Source organism: Cherax quadricarinatus, chromosome 55 (genome assembly GCF_038502225.1).
Source record: "Cherax quadricarinatus isolate ZL_2023a chromosome 55, ASM3850222v1, whole genome shotgun sequence".
Taxonomy (NCBI): Eukaryota; Metazoa; Arthropoda; class Malacostraca; order Decapoda; family Parastacidae; genus Cherax; species Cherax quadricarinatus.
The window spans coordinates 13,280,555-13,295,825 of NC_091346.1; the positions used below are offsets into that span (position 1 = coordinate 13,280,555).

At 39.3% G+C, this 15,271-nt stretch overlaps 1 protein-coding gene across 1 annotated transcript in view; it reads left to right on the plus strand.

The window, feature by feature from the left end:
• The window catches only part of LOC128699029 (7SK snRNA methylphosphate capping enzyme), a gene marked incomplete at its 5' end in the record, with an annotated part of 106,885 nt that overhangs the window by 33,315 nt on the left and 58,299 nt on the right, over window positions 1–15,271 (plus strand). Inside the window, 1 exon segment of the mRNA XM_070096832.1 lies at window positions 11,836–12,050. Within this exon segment, the coding sequence (XP_069952933.1) occupies window positions 11,836–12,050 (215 nt within the window).

A 15,271-nucleotide genomic window follows, 5' to 3' on the forward strand; every position in this document is an offset into this window, starting at 1 on the left:
TATATATTCCCAAGGCAGGTGTAAATGTTCACCTGTCAGTTTGTTTGTGACAATTAGAGTACAATTTCAGTACCTAATACTAGTGTCAGAACAAAGATTGGTTATGAAATGACAAGAACTACTATAAATTGTAATTATCAGAACATAAAAATTACATAAAATAATATGAAAAATATCATATTATTGTACTATTACGTATCATATTATATATTATTATTATATTATTTTATTATTACAGTGGAACCTCAAATATCGAACTTTCTTCAGTCCAGAAGGCTGTTCGAGTGCCTTTACCGAATGAATTTATTCCCATTAGGAATAATGTAAATTAGATTAGTCCATTTCAGACCCTCAAAAATACACTTATAAAAGCACTTACAAAAATACACTTACATAATTGGTTATGTTGGGAGCAGTTCGATTTTTGAGGTTCCACTGTATTATATACAGTGGACCCTCGACCAACAATGGCATCGTATAATGTTAAATCTGACTAGCGATACATTTTAACGCAAACTTTTGCCTCGACTAGCGCTAAAAAACTCTACCAACACGATTCGTTCTGTTCGAGACGCATCCACATGTGGCCTGCGCAGTGTTTACAAGCCAGCCACCGCTGTTGCATCCAAACATACAGTCAGAACATTTCATATTATCACAGCGTTTTTAGTGATTGCACCTGCAAAATAAGTCACCATGGGCCCCAAGAAAGCTTCTAGTGCCATCCCTGTGATAAAAAGGGTGAGAATTAGTATGGAAATTAAGAAAGATTTTGAAGGGTTTGGGGCTAACCCTGAGATGCCTATGCCAGTTGTGGAATCCATTGTGTTTACTTCAAAGATTAAGGAAATGTGTGCAAAGTGGGTTGAACTGCAAACCTTTATGGATGAAAATCACCCTAACACTGCTATTGCAAGCCGTGCTGGTGACTATTACAATGACAATGTTGTGGCCCATTTTAGACAAATCGTAAAAGAACGGGAGGTACAGAGCTCTATGGACAGATATGTTGTGCGACAGAGGTCCAGTGACTCTCAAGCTGGTCCTAGTGGCATTAAAAGAAGAAGGGAAGTAACCCCGGAAAAGGACTTGACACCTCAAGTCCTAATTGAAGGGGATTCCCCTTCTAAACACTAACACCATCCACACACTCCCCTCCTCCCATCCCATCAATCATCACCAGATCTTCAATAAAGGTAAGTGTCATGTGATTGTACATGTCTTCTTCTGTTTGTGTGTATTAAAATTAATATTTCATGTGGTAAAAAAATTTTTTTTTAATACTTTGGGGTGTCAGGAATGGATTAATTTTATTTCCATTATTTCTTATGGGGAAAATTAACTCGACTAACGATAATTTTGACTAACGATGAGCTCTCAGGAACGGATTAATATCGTTGGTCAAGGGTCCACTGTAGTATATTATTATTATTTTTTATTTATTTTATTATCACACTGGCCGATTCCCACCAAGGCAGGGTGGCCCGAAAAAGAAAAACTTTCACCATCATTCACTCCATCACTGTCTTGCCAGAAGGGTGCTTTACACTACAGTTTTTAAACTGCAACATTAACACCCCTCCTTCAGAGTGCAGGCACTGTACTTCCCATCTCCAGGACTCAAGTCCGGCCTGCCGGTTTCCCTGAACCCCTTCATAAATGTTACTTTGCTCACACTCCAACAGCACGTCAAGTATTAAAAACCATTTGTCTCCATTCACTCCTATCAAACACGCTCACGCATGCCTGCTGGAAGTCCAAGCCCCTCGCACACAAAACCTCCTTTACCCCCTCTCTCCAACCTTTCCTAGGCCGACCCCTACCCCGCTTTCCTTCCACTACATTATTATATTCCACTATTATATTATATTATACATAATTATTATTATGTGTTATCATTATTATTAGTATGTATTATAATTATAATAATAATAATAATAATAATATTATTATTATTATTATTGTTATTATTATTATTATTATCATTATTACAGGTCCACCATCACAAATCCGGCAATCAGTTATTCGTTTCCTTCAGTTATTCGGCACTAATTTTGACTAGCATAATTTCAAATTTCCAGGGTCCCCACACCAACCTGCTGGTACTGTTTGGTGGTGCTATTTGCTGCAAAAGTCATTCTAATTTCTTTTTCTCTATTTGTTATAACCTGCTTACTTTTAGCCCTAGCCATGGTTTCAACGAATAAAAGAAATGCTTTTCGTTGTGTAAAGCACCTACATAGTATATTGTCCATTAACCCTTTGGGGGTTTCGGATGTACTAGTACGTCTTACGACCCAGGGTTTTTGACATACTTGTATGCCTAAATTCTAGCGCCCTCAAATCTAGTGAGAGAAAGCTGGTAGGCCTACATATGAAAGAATGGGTCTATGTGGTCAGTGTGCACAGTATAAAAAAAAATCCTGCAGCACACAGTGCGTAATGAGAAAAAAAATTTGTGTTTTTGGATTAAAACAGTGACTTTGCACTGTATTTTCGTATGGTATTTATTGTTGTATTCTAGTTTTCTTGGTCTCTTTTTATAGAATGGAAGACATATTACAGAAATTGAGATGATTTTGACTGGTTTTACAATGAAAAGTACTTTGAAATTGAGCTCAAAGTAGCAGAAATGTTCGATTTTTAAAAATGTTCAAAAGTAAACAAATCATGCCAAGCATCCAATACACATCAACTGGTGAGTCTAATATTCTTTCACAAGTGTGCTGATATTATTTATACCATTTCTACACTAATGCAGTAGTCTGCATTATAAGAGGGGCCTGGGGATGTGACTAACGAACAGAGAACTTGTTATTTTAGTGCCAGGTATGTCTTTCTTATTTATTCTGGACCCTATTCGGAAATTGGCATCTTTTGAAATTTGTGTGAAATTGGCAAAATTGCTAAATTCTGACCACTTTATTGGATAGTTGAAATCGGTAAATGGGTGGTTTCTTGTACTCATTCGATAGAAAAAATGGAGTTCTAGCAAAATAATTATGATTTTTGTCTACTAGTGCAATGGAATTGGCTAAAAATAGGGCTCAAAATGAGCAGAATCGCCAATGCGTAAACATCGTCGAGACCGCTAACTTCACGAGAGCATAATTCCGTAAGTTTTCCATCAAATTTCATACTTTTGGTGTCATTATGATCAGGAAAAGATTCTCTATCTTTTCATAAGAATTTTTTTTTTTTTTTTTTAATTTGACCAACCCTGAGAACAAGTCTCTGAGAGGACCTGTCGACCCCCAAAGGGTTAACCCTTAAACGGTCCAAACGTATATATACGTTCACTCGCGCAGCACCCTGAATATTTAAAAAAAAAAAAAAAAAAAATTGTATAGAAAAAAAGAGCACATTTTTTTAAGTGTTTTAGCATAAAAAAAAAATTAGGTATGAGGCCGCGAAGTTGGCACTTGGGGATCACCTGGAGCACTGCTGCTTTCAGAAATTCAACATATTTACCGTTTTCTTCCATTTTTTTTTTCATTTTCTTGGTTTTCATGATATGATAATTATGTTTCATAGTAAGTCATTTGATATCAATGCCAATTTTTGTTTATACACCAATAGTACATTTGAAATTTTTATCATATTGTCATAAACACACATGTACACACTGACAGGTGATTTTGCACACCTGGCTGAATCACACATTATTATCTACAACTATATACAGGAAGGCCCCACTTATACGGCGGGTTAGGTTCCAGGCTAGCGCCGTAAAGCGGAAATCGCCGTAAAGTGGAACACCCTTTTTTTCCACTTATAAATGCATACAAACACTAGATAACAAGTTTACACTAACATATATTAAGTTAGCAATAGAACCAGGCATCAAAAAACAATAAAAAGGTACAATACACACATAGTGCACTCATTACTTACCTTAAAATATTTATAGTCTTAATCTAGGGTGAGACAAGTAGTATTTATTGTAAGAAATCAAGTGTGGTATGTATTGTAATAGCCTCACCAGGCCACCCCACCCACACATACTATTCTATGATATTTAAGCATCCCAGAGCGATAAAATGTATATACAGTTCACTCATTACTTACCTTAAAATATTTGTAGTCTTAATGTAGGGTCAGGAGTAAGTAAATGAGATAAAACGAATAAATGAGAGAGAGAAAGAATGAATACATGAGAGGTGACAGGCCAGGCACAGAGTAAACAAACCAGGCTCCCACATCTTATATTTATGTTTATTTATTCTATTGTGGGGTGTATTTATCATCTTTTTATGTTATGTATCGTGTTTATTATATAATTTTGAAAAAAATATCATGGCTGGATTAATGAAAATGTGTATATTAACGTAATATACGACATTTAATGAGACTCAGTATTGTTATTATCACCACTTGTGGAAGTCGTCTGCTACACAGCTCACATTTGTTTATTTATTCTACTGTGGGGTGTATTTATCTTATTTATATGTTATGCATCGTGTTTATTATATAATTTTGAAAAAAATATCATGGATGGATTAATGAAAATGTGTATATTACCGTAATATACGACATTTAATGAGACTCCGTGACTATTGTTATTATGGCGTCACTTGTGGAAGTCGTCTGCTACCAGAGATCACATTTATGTTTATTTATTCTACTGTGGGGTGTATTTATCTTATTTATATGTTATGTATAGTGTTTATTATATAATTTTGAAAAAAATATCATGGCTGGATTAATGAAAATGTGTATATTACCGTAATATACGACATTTAATGAGACTCAGTATTGTTATTATCACCACTTGTGGAAGTCGTCTGCTACACAGCTCACATTTATGTTTATTTATTCTACTGTGGGGTGTATTTATCTTATTTATATGTTATGCATCGTGTTTATTATATAATTTTGAAAAAAATATCATGGATGGATTAATGAAAATGTGTATATTAACGTAATATACGACATTTAAATGACTTGATGTATGTAAGTTTATTTAGGTACAGGTATACATAAGTATAATTATCAGAGTATATATAAAATATGAAATAACTTTTAAAAACATTTGAAATTTTGGAGTTTCCAGACAAAATGGAGAGACTTAGTGCTTACTGAGCTCATGGAGAATGTAAACAAACAGGGTGGGGCACGGTGACCGTATTAGAAAGTCAGGTGGGGGGAGCCGTATAGTGAGTTTTGGTCATAATTTGAAATGTCCGTATTAGCGGAACGCCGTAAAGTGAAACGCCGTAAAGCGGGGCCTTCCTGTACAAGTATTTACATGTCCCACTTATGTTTCTAGAACTCCACAATTGTATGATACTCCATGAAGCATGGATTCATACAGAGTGCCACCCCACACTGGTGACACATGAATCGTGTGTCCTTCCGCTGTTGGGGTCGTTTTTTTGGTGGTAGCACACACAATACACTTTTTCTGGGCATTCTTCTTCTTTTGGGTAGGTGGTATTGGTACCAGATAGTGACAGGAGTGATTCGGTCTGGCACTTCCCCCACTGGCTGTGGTTGGGGGACAGGTTGTGGTGTGACAGGTCGCTGTTGAGGGGAAGGTACAGGTGTGGTACCATACCTTCTTGCTATCTGTTTGACGAGATTCAGAGAGAAATCTGCAAAACGTTGTCGTTTTCCAGTCTTTACTTCGTACATATTGAATGCATTGAGCACTGCAATGTCTACAAGGTGAAAAAACAGTTTTATATACCACTTGCGACTCCTACGCACACAGTCAACAAACCCTATCATCATGTCACACTTGTCAACTAGTCGCATGTTGTTCGTATAGTCCTCGACAGCAAGTGGCTTCACAATAGGTTCATTGTTGAACTTGCTCAGTCTGTCTGTTTGTACCATCTCGTTTCTGTGGATGGTTGATGGCAATGTTACTTCTCGTTTGTCATGCCACGTCAGTGCCATGATGTCATTAGCATGAAACACTTGCACTTCACCTTCAACACTGCCTCCAGTGAACCTTGGCATATGTTTCCTATTCCTTCTCACTGTTCCACATATATCAGTATTGTTCACACGTAGGAAATCAGCAAGCATAGGGCTTGTATACCAGTTGTCTGTGTACAATGTATGCCCCTTGCCAAGGTATGGTTCCATCATCCTGCGAACAACATCACAGGAAATGCCCAACATCCTTCTGTCATCATCGAGCATGTTTTTCCCTGTGTATACAATTACATCCAACAGAAGACCACTCTCACAGTCACACATAGCAAAAAGTTTTATACCAAAGTGATTACGTTTGCTCGGTATACGTATATTGCTTGAATGACAGGCGTCCCTTGAACAGAATCAAGGACTCATCAACAACAATGTTCTTGAAGGGATAAAAGTATACACTGAATTTCTGCTTCAAATACATAAACACTTCCCGGATTTTGTATAGAAGGTCATTTCTGTCTGCGAAGTGCAACATTCGTAGCAACAGAGTGAATCTGTTGCAGGGAAGGAGGTCACGGAAAACTGGAGTACTGATGAAGTGGTCTGTAGACCAGTAATTACGTATATTGTTCTTATAGATATGTGGCATAAGCATGACAGTGGCAAGGAATAAATACATTTCAGCCACTGTTGTGTCTTTCCACTGTGCAGCCGTGATGATTCTCCAACCTCTGTTGTGTTGTTCATGACATATTGGTAATAAATGTTTGTCTGAGTCACTATCAAGTTCATTATAGGCTCGTCAAAGTACAACAGGAAATAGTCTAACTCTGTAGACTCATTCATTATGGGACATTCTGGCTGGATACCACTTCCACTAGCATCAAAATCACAAGGCTGTGGCACGAATATACTTTGTGTCCAGTTCCACTCACGATCACATGGTGCAGGGTGGACCTCTGGCATGGGGTGAGGGGGGGGCAGGAGAAGGAGGGAGAGGAGTGGAGGCAGCACATGGTTGAGGGGGTGCCGGGCAGTCCTTTGTCTGTCCACCCACTGCGCCATGTGGTCCAGGCACCATGCCACCCACCACTACTTCCTCCATCCCCGCATACTGCCCTTCGTGATCACTTTCACTATCAGTGGCCGGGGTTTTGGATCGTGACCTGCCACGACCCTTGGGGATTGCATATGGCACACTGCCTGAACGTAGATAACGACGCCTAAAAGTAGGTTTCACTGGTGAATGATGAACGTCACTATCACTAGACGAATCCTCAATTGGCATAAAATCAATCTCATCATCACTTACATCACTTTCACTATCACTACTAAAACACCGGGAAAAGGATAGTTTCCTCTTGCGAAGTTGCCTATGGGTAACACTTGCCACTCCAGAGGTGCTTGGCCCAGGATCTTCTGTGGCCACACTGGTCACCCTAGAAGTGCTTGGCCTAGGGTCTGATGTGGCCACACTGGCTACCCCAGAGGTGCTTGGCCCTAGGACAGGTATTGCTACCCCAGAGGTGATGGGCTGGGGGTCATCTGGGTTATCGTCGATATTTTCACTAATTCCTTGAATATTACTGGCCCCATTGGTGTCATATCCACTAAACTCACGATCTCTATCACATTCCTCGAATAGTAGAGTGTTAATACGATGAGGCGTGAGTGAATCACGAGGATGTGCCATGATGTTGACCCAGGATGAAACTGAATGTAACTGGTCCTACCATGTGGTACCCAGGCATCCCAGATTTTTTGTATACTGCGCACACTGAGTGCGCACACCCATTCTCTCATGTCTGGGCGACTCAGGCCTATCGCGCTAATTTTGAACAAATGAAAAATAAAATGTATGTATGCGTTTGGGGCGCTATGCGCGTGAACGTATATATATGTTTGGACCGTTTAAGGGTTAAAGATAAGGTGGCTTTGAAGCCACTGTCGGTTGCCATGAGCTCAGTCTCGTGATGCAGGAGAATATGCTTCATTATTACACTAATATCAATTGATCTAATATGACATAATAAACAATATAAATAATATAAAACATGTTAAATACTCCAGAATGAATAATATTTGGCATAATACCGAACAGTTCGACAGAGGTATGAAGAGGATATGGTATATAAATACCATCTGCAGTAAATGTGCACTATATAAAAAAATCCTGCAGCAAGGAGTGCATAATGGGGGGGGGGGGAAAGCTGTGACTGTGTTTTTGGCTTAAAACAGCAACTTTGCAGTGTATTTTGTATTGTTTTATGGCTGTATATCCGGTTTCTTGGTCTTATTTGATAGAATGGAAGATGTTTTACAGAAATAAAGATGATTTTGAGCTCAAAGTAGCAGAAATGTTTGAGTTTTGCTGATATTCCAGAGTACACAAATGACGTCACTCATCCACTACATGTCCATCTGTCCAGTCTAATAGGAATGTATTGGCATTATTTATACAGTTATTACAATAATGCTTGTCTGCATAACAGGTAATAATATTCTGTTTTTGTTTGAATAAAAATTCTAAATAGAATTCATGTATAATACTGAGAAGGCCTGGGGACATAACTAATGAACAGAGGAAGTGCTATTTTAGTGCCAGGAATGTCTGCATTATTCTGGACCCTGTTTTAACCCTTTGAGGGTTTCGGACGTACTAGTACGGCTTACGACCCAGGGTTTTTGACGTACTAGTACGCCTAAATTCTAGCGCCCTCAAATCTAGTGGGAGAAAGCTGGTAGGCCTTCATATGAAAGAATGAGTCTATGTGGTCAGTGTGCACAGTCTAAAAATAATCCTGCAGCACACAGTGCATAATGAGAAAAAAAAAACTTTGACCATTTTTTGGAATAAAACAGCGACTTTGCACTGTATTTTCGTATGGTATTTATTGTTGTATTCTAGTTTTCTTGGTCTCATTTTATAGAATGGAAGACATATTACAGAAATTGAGATGATTTTGACTGGTTTTACAATGAAAGGTACCTTGAAATTGAGCTCAAAGTTGCAGAAATGTTCGATTTTTACCAAATTTCAAAAGTAAACAAATCGTGCCAAGCGTGCAATACACGTCAACTGGTGAGTCTAATATTCTTTCACAAGTGCACCAATAATATTTATACCATTTTTTACACTAATGCAGTAGTCTGCATAACAGTAAATCTTATATTTTTTGTGAGAATAAAAATTCAAAGTGGAAAGCAAAAGAATATAAGAGGGGCCTTGAGACGTGACTAATGACCAGAGGAAATGTCATTTTAGTGCCAGGAATGTCTTTCTTGTTTATTCTGGACCCTATTCGGAAATTGGCATCTTTTGAAATTTGTGTGAAATTGGCAAAATTGCTAAATTCTGACCACTGTACTGGATAGTTGAATTTCATAAATGGGTGGTTTCTTGCACCCATTCGATAGAAAAAATGGAGTTCTAGCGAAATATTCATGTTTTTTGTCGACTAGTACAGTGGAATTGGCCGAAAATGGGGCTCAAAGTGGGCAAAATCGCCAATGCGTAAACATCGCCGAGACCGCTAACTTTGCGAGAGCATAATTCTGTAAGTTTTCCATTAAATTTCAAACTTTTGGTGTCCTTATGATCGGGAAAAGATTCTCTATCTTTTCATAAGAGAAAATAATTTTTTTTTTTTTAAATTTGGCCGACCCTGAGAACGAGTTTCGGAGAGGGCCTGTCGACCCTCAAAGGGTTAATATTGGCATTTCTTGAATTTTGTGTGAAACTGGCCAAATTACCAAATTTTGATGACTTTATTGGTTAGTTGAAATAGTTAAATGGGTGGTTTCTTGTGCTCAATCAATAGAATGGAACACATACTAGCAAAATAGCTAAGAATTTTGGTTGACTGAAATAATGTAATTGGCCTAAAGTCAGAGTCAAAGTGGGCAAAATCGCCAATGTGTAAATATCGCTGATACAACATAATTCACAAAAGTGTAATTTCATCAGTTTTCCATCAAATTTGTTTTATTACCTTCAGAGATAGATTCTCTACCATTTCATAACAAAAATATAACTTTTTTTTTTAATTTTCTGACCCTGAGAGCAAAGTTTCAGATCAGGGGTCCTGACCCTCAGAGGGTTAAGAGAGGATGGAGCACAATAGGATGACATAGAGGTTGTATAAATCTGCAATGGAGAGAGAGTGGGGTAGGAGTCATTCTAGGAAAAGGTGGAGGGAGGGGGTAAAGGAAGATTAGTGTGCAGGAGACTTGGACATATAGCAGGCATGTGTGAGAATGTTAGAGCGGAGATGAATGGTTTTGGGACGTATTGAGCTGTTAATGTGTGAGCAGGGTAATATTTCGTGAAGGGATTCAGGGAAACCAGTTAGCCGGACTCGAGTCCCTGGAGGTGTGAAGTACAGTGCCTGATTTCTAAAGGAGTGGCTTGGGATATTTGCTGTTTAGAGTGACATCTGAGCTGCCATAACTGCACACCTCTGGCAAGACTGTGATAGAGTGAATGATGATGAAGTGTTTCTTTTTCAGTTCACCCTACCTCGGTGAGAGATGGCCAGCGTGTTAAAAAAAAAATTAAATACTGTACTTTTGAAACAGAGATGTAATTTAAATTCCTATATTGATAACCTGAATCTAGACTTGTTCAGTGTAACTAGTTTTTATCCATTCTTGGGAATTTTTTACTACATTAGACCATTATTTAACACTAGTTTCTTTGGCATGATTCAGGTATAGCACGATTAAAGAATTGCAGCACAATTTTATACAACACTTTGTAAAATTAATTTAACACAGTTCAGTTTGCAGGAGGGGAAAAAAAATCCCTTTTCCTCAAGCAGCCGCCTTGTTGTGGATCAGCAGTGGCAACCTCCTGCTATCCCCTGCTACCCCCTAACACTCCTGATATACCATCCCAGCATTCGTACTTCATACGTGTCCAGTTCCTCTTCTCTCCTACAAGCTAGCTGTGTTTGTGAATTGTGTTTTGATCTTTTAATTACCATATCTTGTATCTGCCAAGCAATCATGACACCAAGTAGGCATACCAGTGTTGCTGAAAGTGACAAGAAAAGGTATAAGCATTTAAGTCTTAGAATTAACGAAGAAAACAGAGATATTAGACAAGAGATAGCCTGTGGCCGATATGAAGTTCACTTTGTGCGCATAAAATGAGATAAACATGAGTTTGTGTGATTGACTGACTGACTTACTGACTTGACTGAATGACTTACTGACTTGACTGAATGCCTTACTGACTTGATTGACTTACTGACTTGATTGACTGACTGAATGACTTGACTGACTGACTGAATGACTTGACTGACTGACTGAATGACTTGACTGACTGACTGAATGACTGACTGACTGACTGACTGAATGAATGACTTACTGACTTGACTGACTGACTGACTGACTGACTGACTAGACTGACTTACTGAATGACTTAAAGTTAGAGTTTTTCACTGAAGAGAACCCTGAAATGGTGTCTAGAGCAGCTGATGCCTTACCGTCAATTGTATAATATACTGTAAGGTAAAATAGAACAGAAATCCATTACAGAATTTATGCACAATCCAGTACAACCATCGACTTCAGTACCAGAACCTCAGCCCAGTAGGGCCACAGCATAACTCTCCACTCTCCACAATCATCCACAAACACCAGCACCCATAATCTAAGGTAAGAATTACTGTTATTTCTGATGTATTTGTAATCTTATGCAGTAAAAACAACATAATACATCATGACAATGAGCTACAATTACATATTCACTTTTATTTTTGTAAGATGTGGAGGCCTAAAAAGAAAAGTTGTTTGGCTTTTTTGGGGTTCCCAGGAAGGTAACCCTATTTTTCCCATAAGTTCTTCAGTTCATCTCACACGGTTTTACCTAACATGGCATTTTCAGGAACGTAACTACCGTGTTAAATGACGATCTGCTGTATTTTTATTAATTCAGTGTTTTCCTTTCTGCAGAAACGGAAACGGCGGCTGTCAGAGCCTAGTGGTAGTACACTTGATAGTATTAGTCTTCATGGCTTACTAGATGTTGACAGAGCAGAGAGTAAAACCATGGAAATAAGAAGTGAGACAAATCTAGAAGTGTCAAGGGAAGTTTCTCTGGATGCCATGAAGCCCCTTGCAGTCAATACAGAATCAAACTCAACACAGGGAACAACTGATGGATGCAAGTGAGTAATAACACTAAAATAAATTGAATTGCTGAATATTCTTCAATAATGTCTACATGAGTGGTTCCCAACTGGGGTGTTGTGACACACTGGATTACTGGGAATATCTTCCAGGGATGCTACAAAAATTTAGAGACATAATTAAACAACTACATTAGAGGCTTTGTCTGTGGAAAATCCAAGAGGAGCATAATATAATAGTTGTAACAAGTAGCTAACTGGTTTGTAGATTTTCATACAATCATGTTACTTAAGAAATATTTCTGTTTAGTAATTGTGGCTAAAGTTTTTTTTTCATTTGTGTTCATTTGCTGTATTGCAGTGACAAAAGAGCAGAACAGTTCTTTTTGCTGCAAAGAGTTTGAGGAAATCAAAACAGGTTGCAATTATTTGGTTTACCATGAAAATCATCCCTAGGAATTTTCACTGATACTCCACCGCCAGTGGATGAGTTAATTAACCCTTTCAGGGTTGGTGCCGTACTAGTACGGCTTGTGCACCAGGGTTGGTGCCGTACTAGTATGCATAAATTCTAGTGGCTTCAAATTAAGCAGGAAACAGCTGGTAGGCCTAGATGTGAGAGAATGGGTGTGCGTGGTCGGTGTGTGCGGTAGAAAAAAATTCTGGGACCCAGTGGCACATTGTGGGAATGCCATTTTAGTACACCTTGCTCACCATGCCTCGCAGTAAGAAACTTCTCACTCCTCGGCGAATTGGGACACTTTTGTTTCTCAGTGACAGTTCTAATACATATGGAAGTGCCAGTGAAGATGAGTTTCAAGGTTTTGATGAGGTTGTGACCGAAACTAATGACCATAATACCGGTAATAGTGAGGAAAACCCAGACAACCCTCAGCCTTCCACCTCTGATGCTGGGTGGTCTTATTCATGTTCAGTTGTACCAGAACCAAAGAGGAAACTCCTATTTTCCCATATCCCGGACTCAGATGTGAGCATTGGTGATGATAGTGATAGTGAATATGAACTACAAGCTCTTGAAAACAGTTCCAGTAGTGATAGTGAAGTGGAATATTCTCCAGGGAAGCATCAGTATATACGACGGTATATGCACTCTGGTAGTGTGCCACATGCTATTCCAAGGGGTAGGAGTACATCTCAGAGTACATCCCATGGCTGTACAACAGGAACAGATAGTGAAAATGAAGATGATAGTGTTGCAATTGGGATGGAAAATGTGCATGGTGGTGGTAGTGGTGGTGCCAGCCATGAGGCACTAGCAGTGGGCCATGCTGCCACCCATGCTGCTGCCTCAGCTGATCTACAACAAAGGCCACCATCCCCCACCCACCCACCACACCAGCCTCCACAACCACAACCTCTACAACCACAACCACCTGTCCATATCCAGTACCCACCAGCAGACCGCACCTGGGATAGGCAGGAAGCTGCCAGTTTTGTTCCAAATCCCCATCAGTTTGATGAAAGCCAAAGTGGAATATGGTCATCTTGTACATTTGGGAACAATGCCCCTGAACTGGAATGTTTTGAGTTATTCTTTGACGAACCATTGATGGAAATTATTGTCAGGAAAAGCAACAGATACTTTGATTTCACCATGGCAAACACAATACTTTCACCAAACTCATGCCTACACCAGTGGAAGGAGACAATTGTGGCTGAGATGTATCTTTTGTTTGCCACAATAATGCTTATGCCACGTGTGTATAATCACAGTGTGAAATCATACTGGTCAACAGACCGCCTGATTGCAACCCCAGGTTTCAGTGATATAATAGGAGTGAATCGATTTGTGCTACTATTATGTATGCTTCACTTTTCAGACAAAACCAGGCCTGACAGAAATGACAGGTTATATAAGATTAGGAATGTGTTTGTGTATCTGAAACAGAAATTCAGTATAAATTTTTATCCCTTCAGGAAGCTTGTTATTGATGAGTCTTTGATTCTGTTCAAAGGAAGACTCTCATTCAAGCAGTACATACAAAGCAAGAGGAAATGCTTTAGTATAAAATTGTTTGTGGTTTGTGATTGTTACAGTGGTCTTGTATTGGATATAATTGTGTGCACTGGAAGTAATACATTGCGAGATACCAGGAAGTTACTGGGTATCTCCGGTGATGTGGTTAGAACAATGATGGAACCATATCTTGGTAAGGGACATATATTATATACTGATAACTGGTACACAAGCCCCTTACTCAGTGATTTCTTGCGAGTGAACATGATAGATGTGTGTGGCACAGTGCGTGCAAATCGTAAACTATGCCCAGGTTCGACACTGGCACTTGTAGAGGTGAGGTGCAGGTGTTTGCTACCAATGACATCATAGCATTTCAGTGGCATGACAAACGAAATGTCACACTGGTGTCATCAGTTCACCCTAACAAAATGGCAGACCCAGGATTCCAAATGGCCTGTTATCCCGGGTGTAATGGGAGCAAAATAAACACAGCAGAAAAAGTTTAGACTTATATTATCCTTCACCAATTTAGAACAGCAATATGTACACTATGTACAGTGATAAGTATAGTGCACTCCACAGTAAGCAAGGCAGAAATAGAAGCCACAAGATAGCAGACCGTGCTTCAACCAGCTCTAGAATGGGAATGACAAGGGCAGACAGGAGAGCGGTACCCACATAACCTCTGTGATTGCCAAAACCATCTTCTTATTGGCTAGAACCTGGTCACTAGTTGAACGACGGGGCCCCATCATCAACTCTTAGCAACCTGGTTCGCTGGTTGGGGGAGATAGCCTGTAAATGAGGGTGTGTACATGCGCCGAATAAAGGTTACGTACTCTTTGCATGCCACACCCCCACCCCGAGAAGGCTCAGGATTAGGCTGCCACCTCCCAGTGGTAACCGTGCCGCCATGGCACAAAATAATGGGACCGCCTTTCCTCTCCACCATCCAGCTCTTAGATAGAGCTCAGCTTTTCTCGTGACCAAAAGCCAAACCCTAAACTTAGAGTGAGACAGCAGTCAGACAGGCTAGCATAGGTCCAAGATACAGGCGGACGGTAGCCCGCATCCCCTCACTAAAAAAAACCCCTCACCAGGGGATAAAAAAAAAGAGCGTGAAAAGGGGTTACCACAAATAACATCCTAACCTAAATAAAATATTATACTCTAGATAAAGAGTCTGCCAACATATTTTCTTTGCCGGCAATATATTTAATGGAAATCTTATAGGGCTGCAGCCTTAGCGTCCAGCGCATAAGCCTTGTGTTGTGGTTCT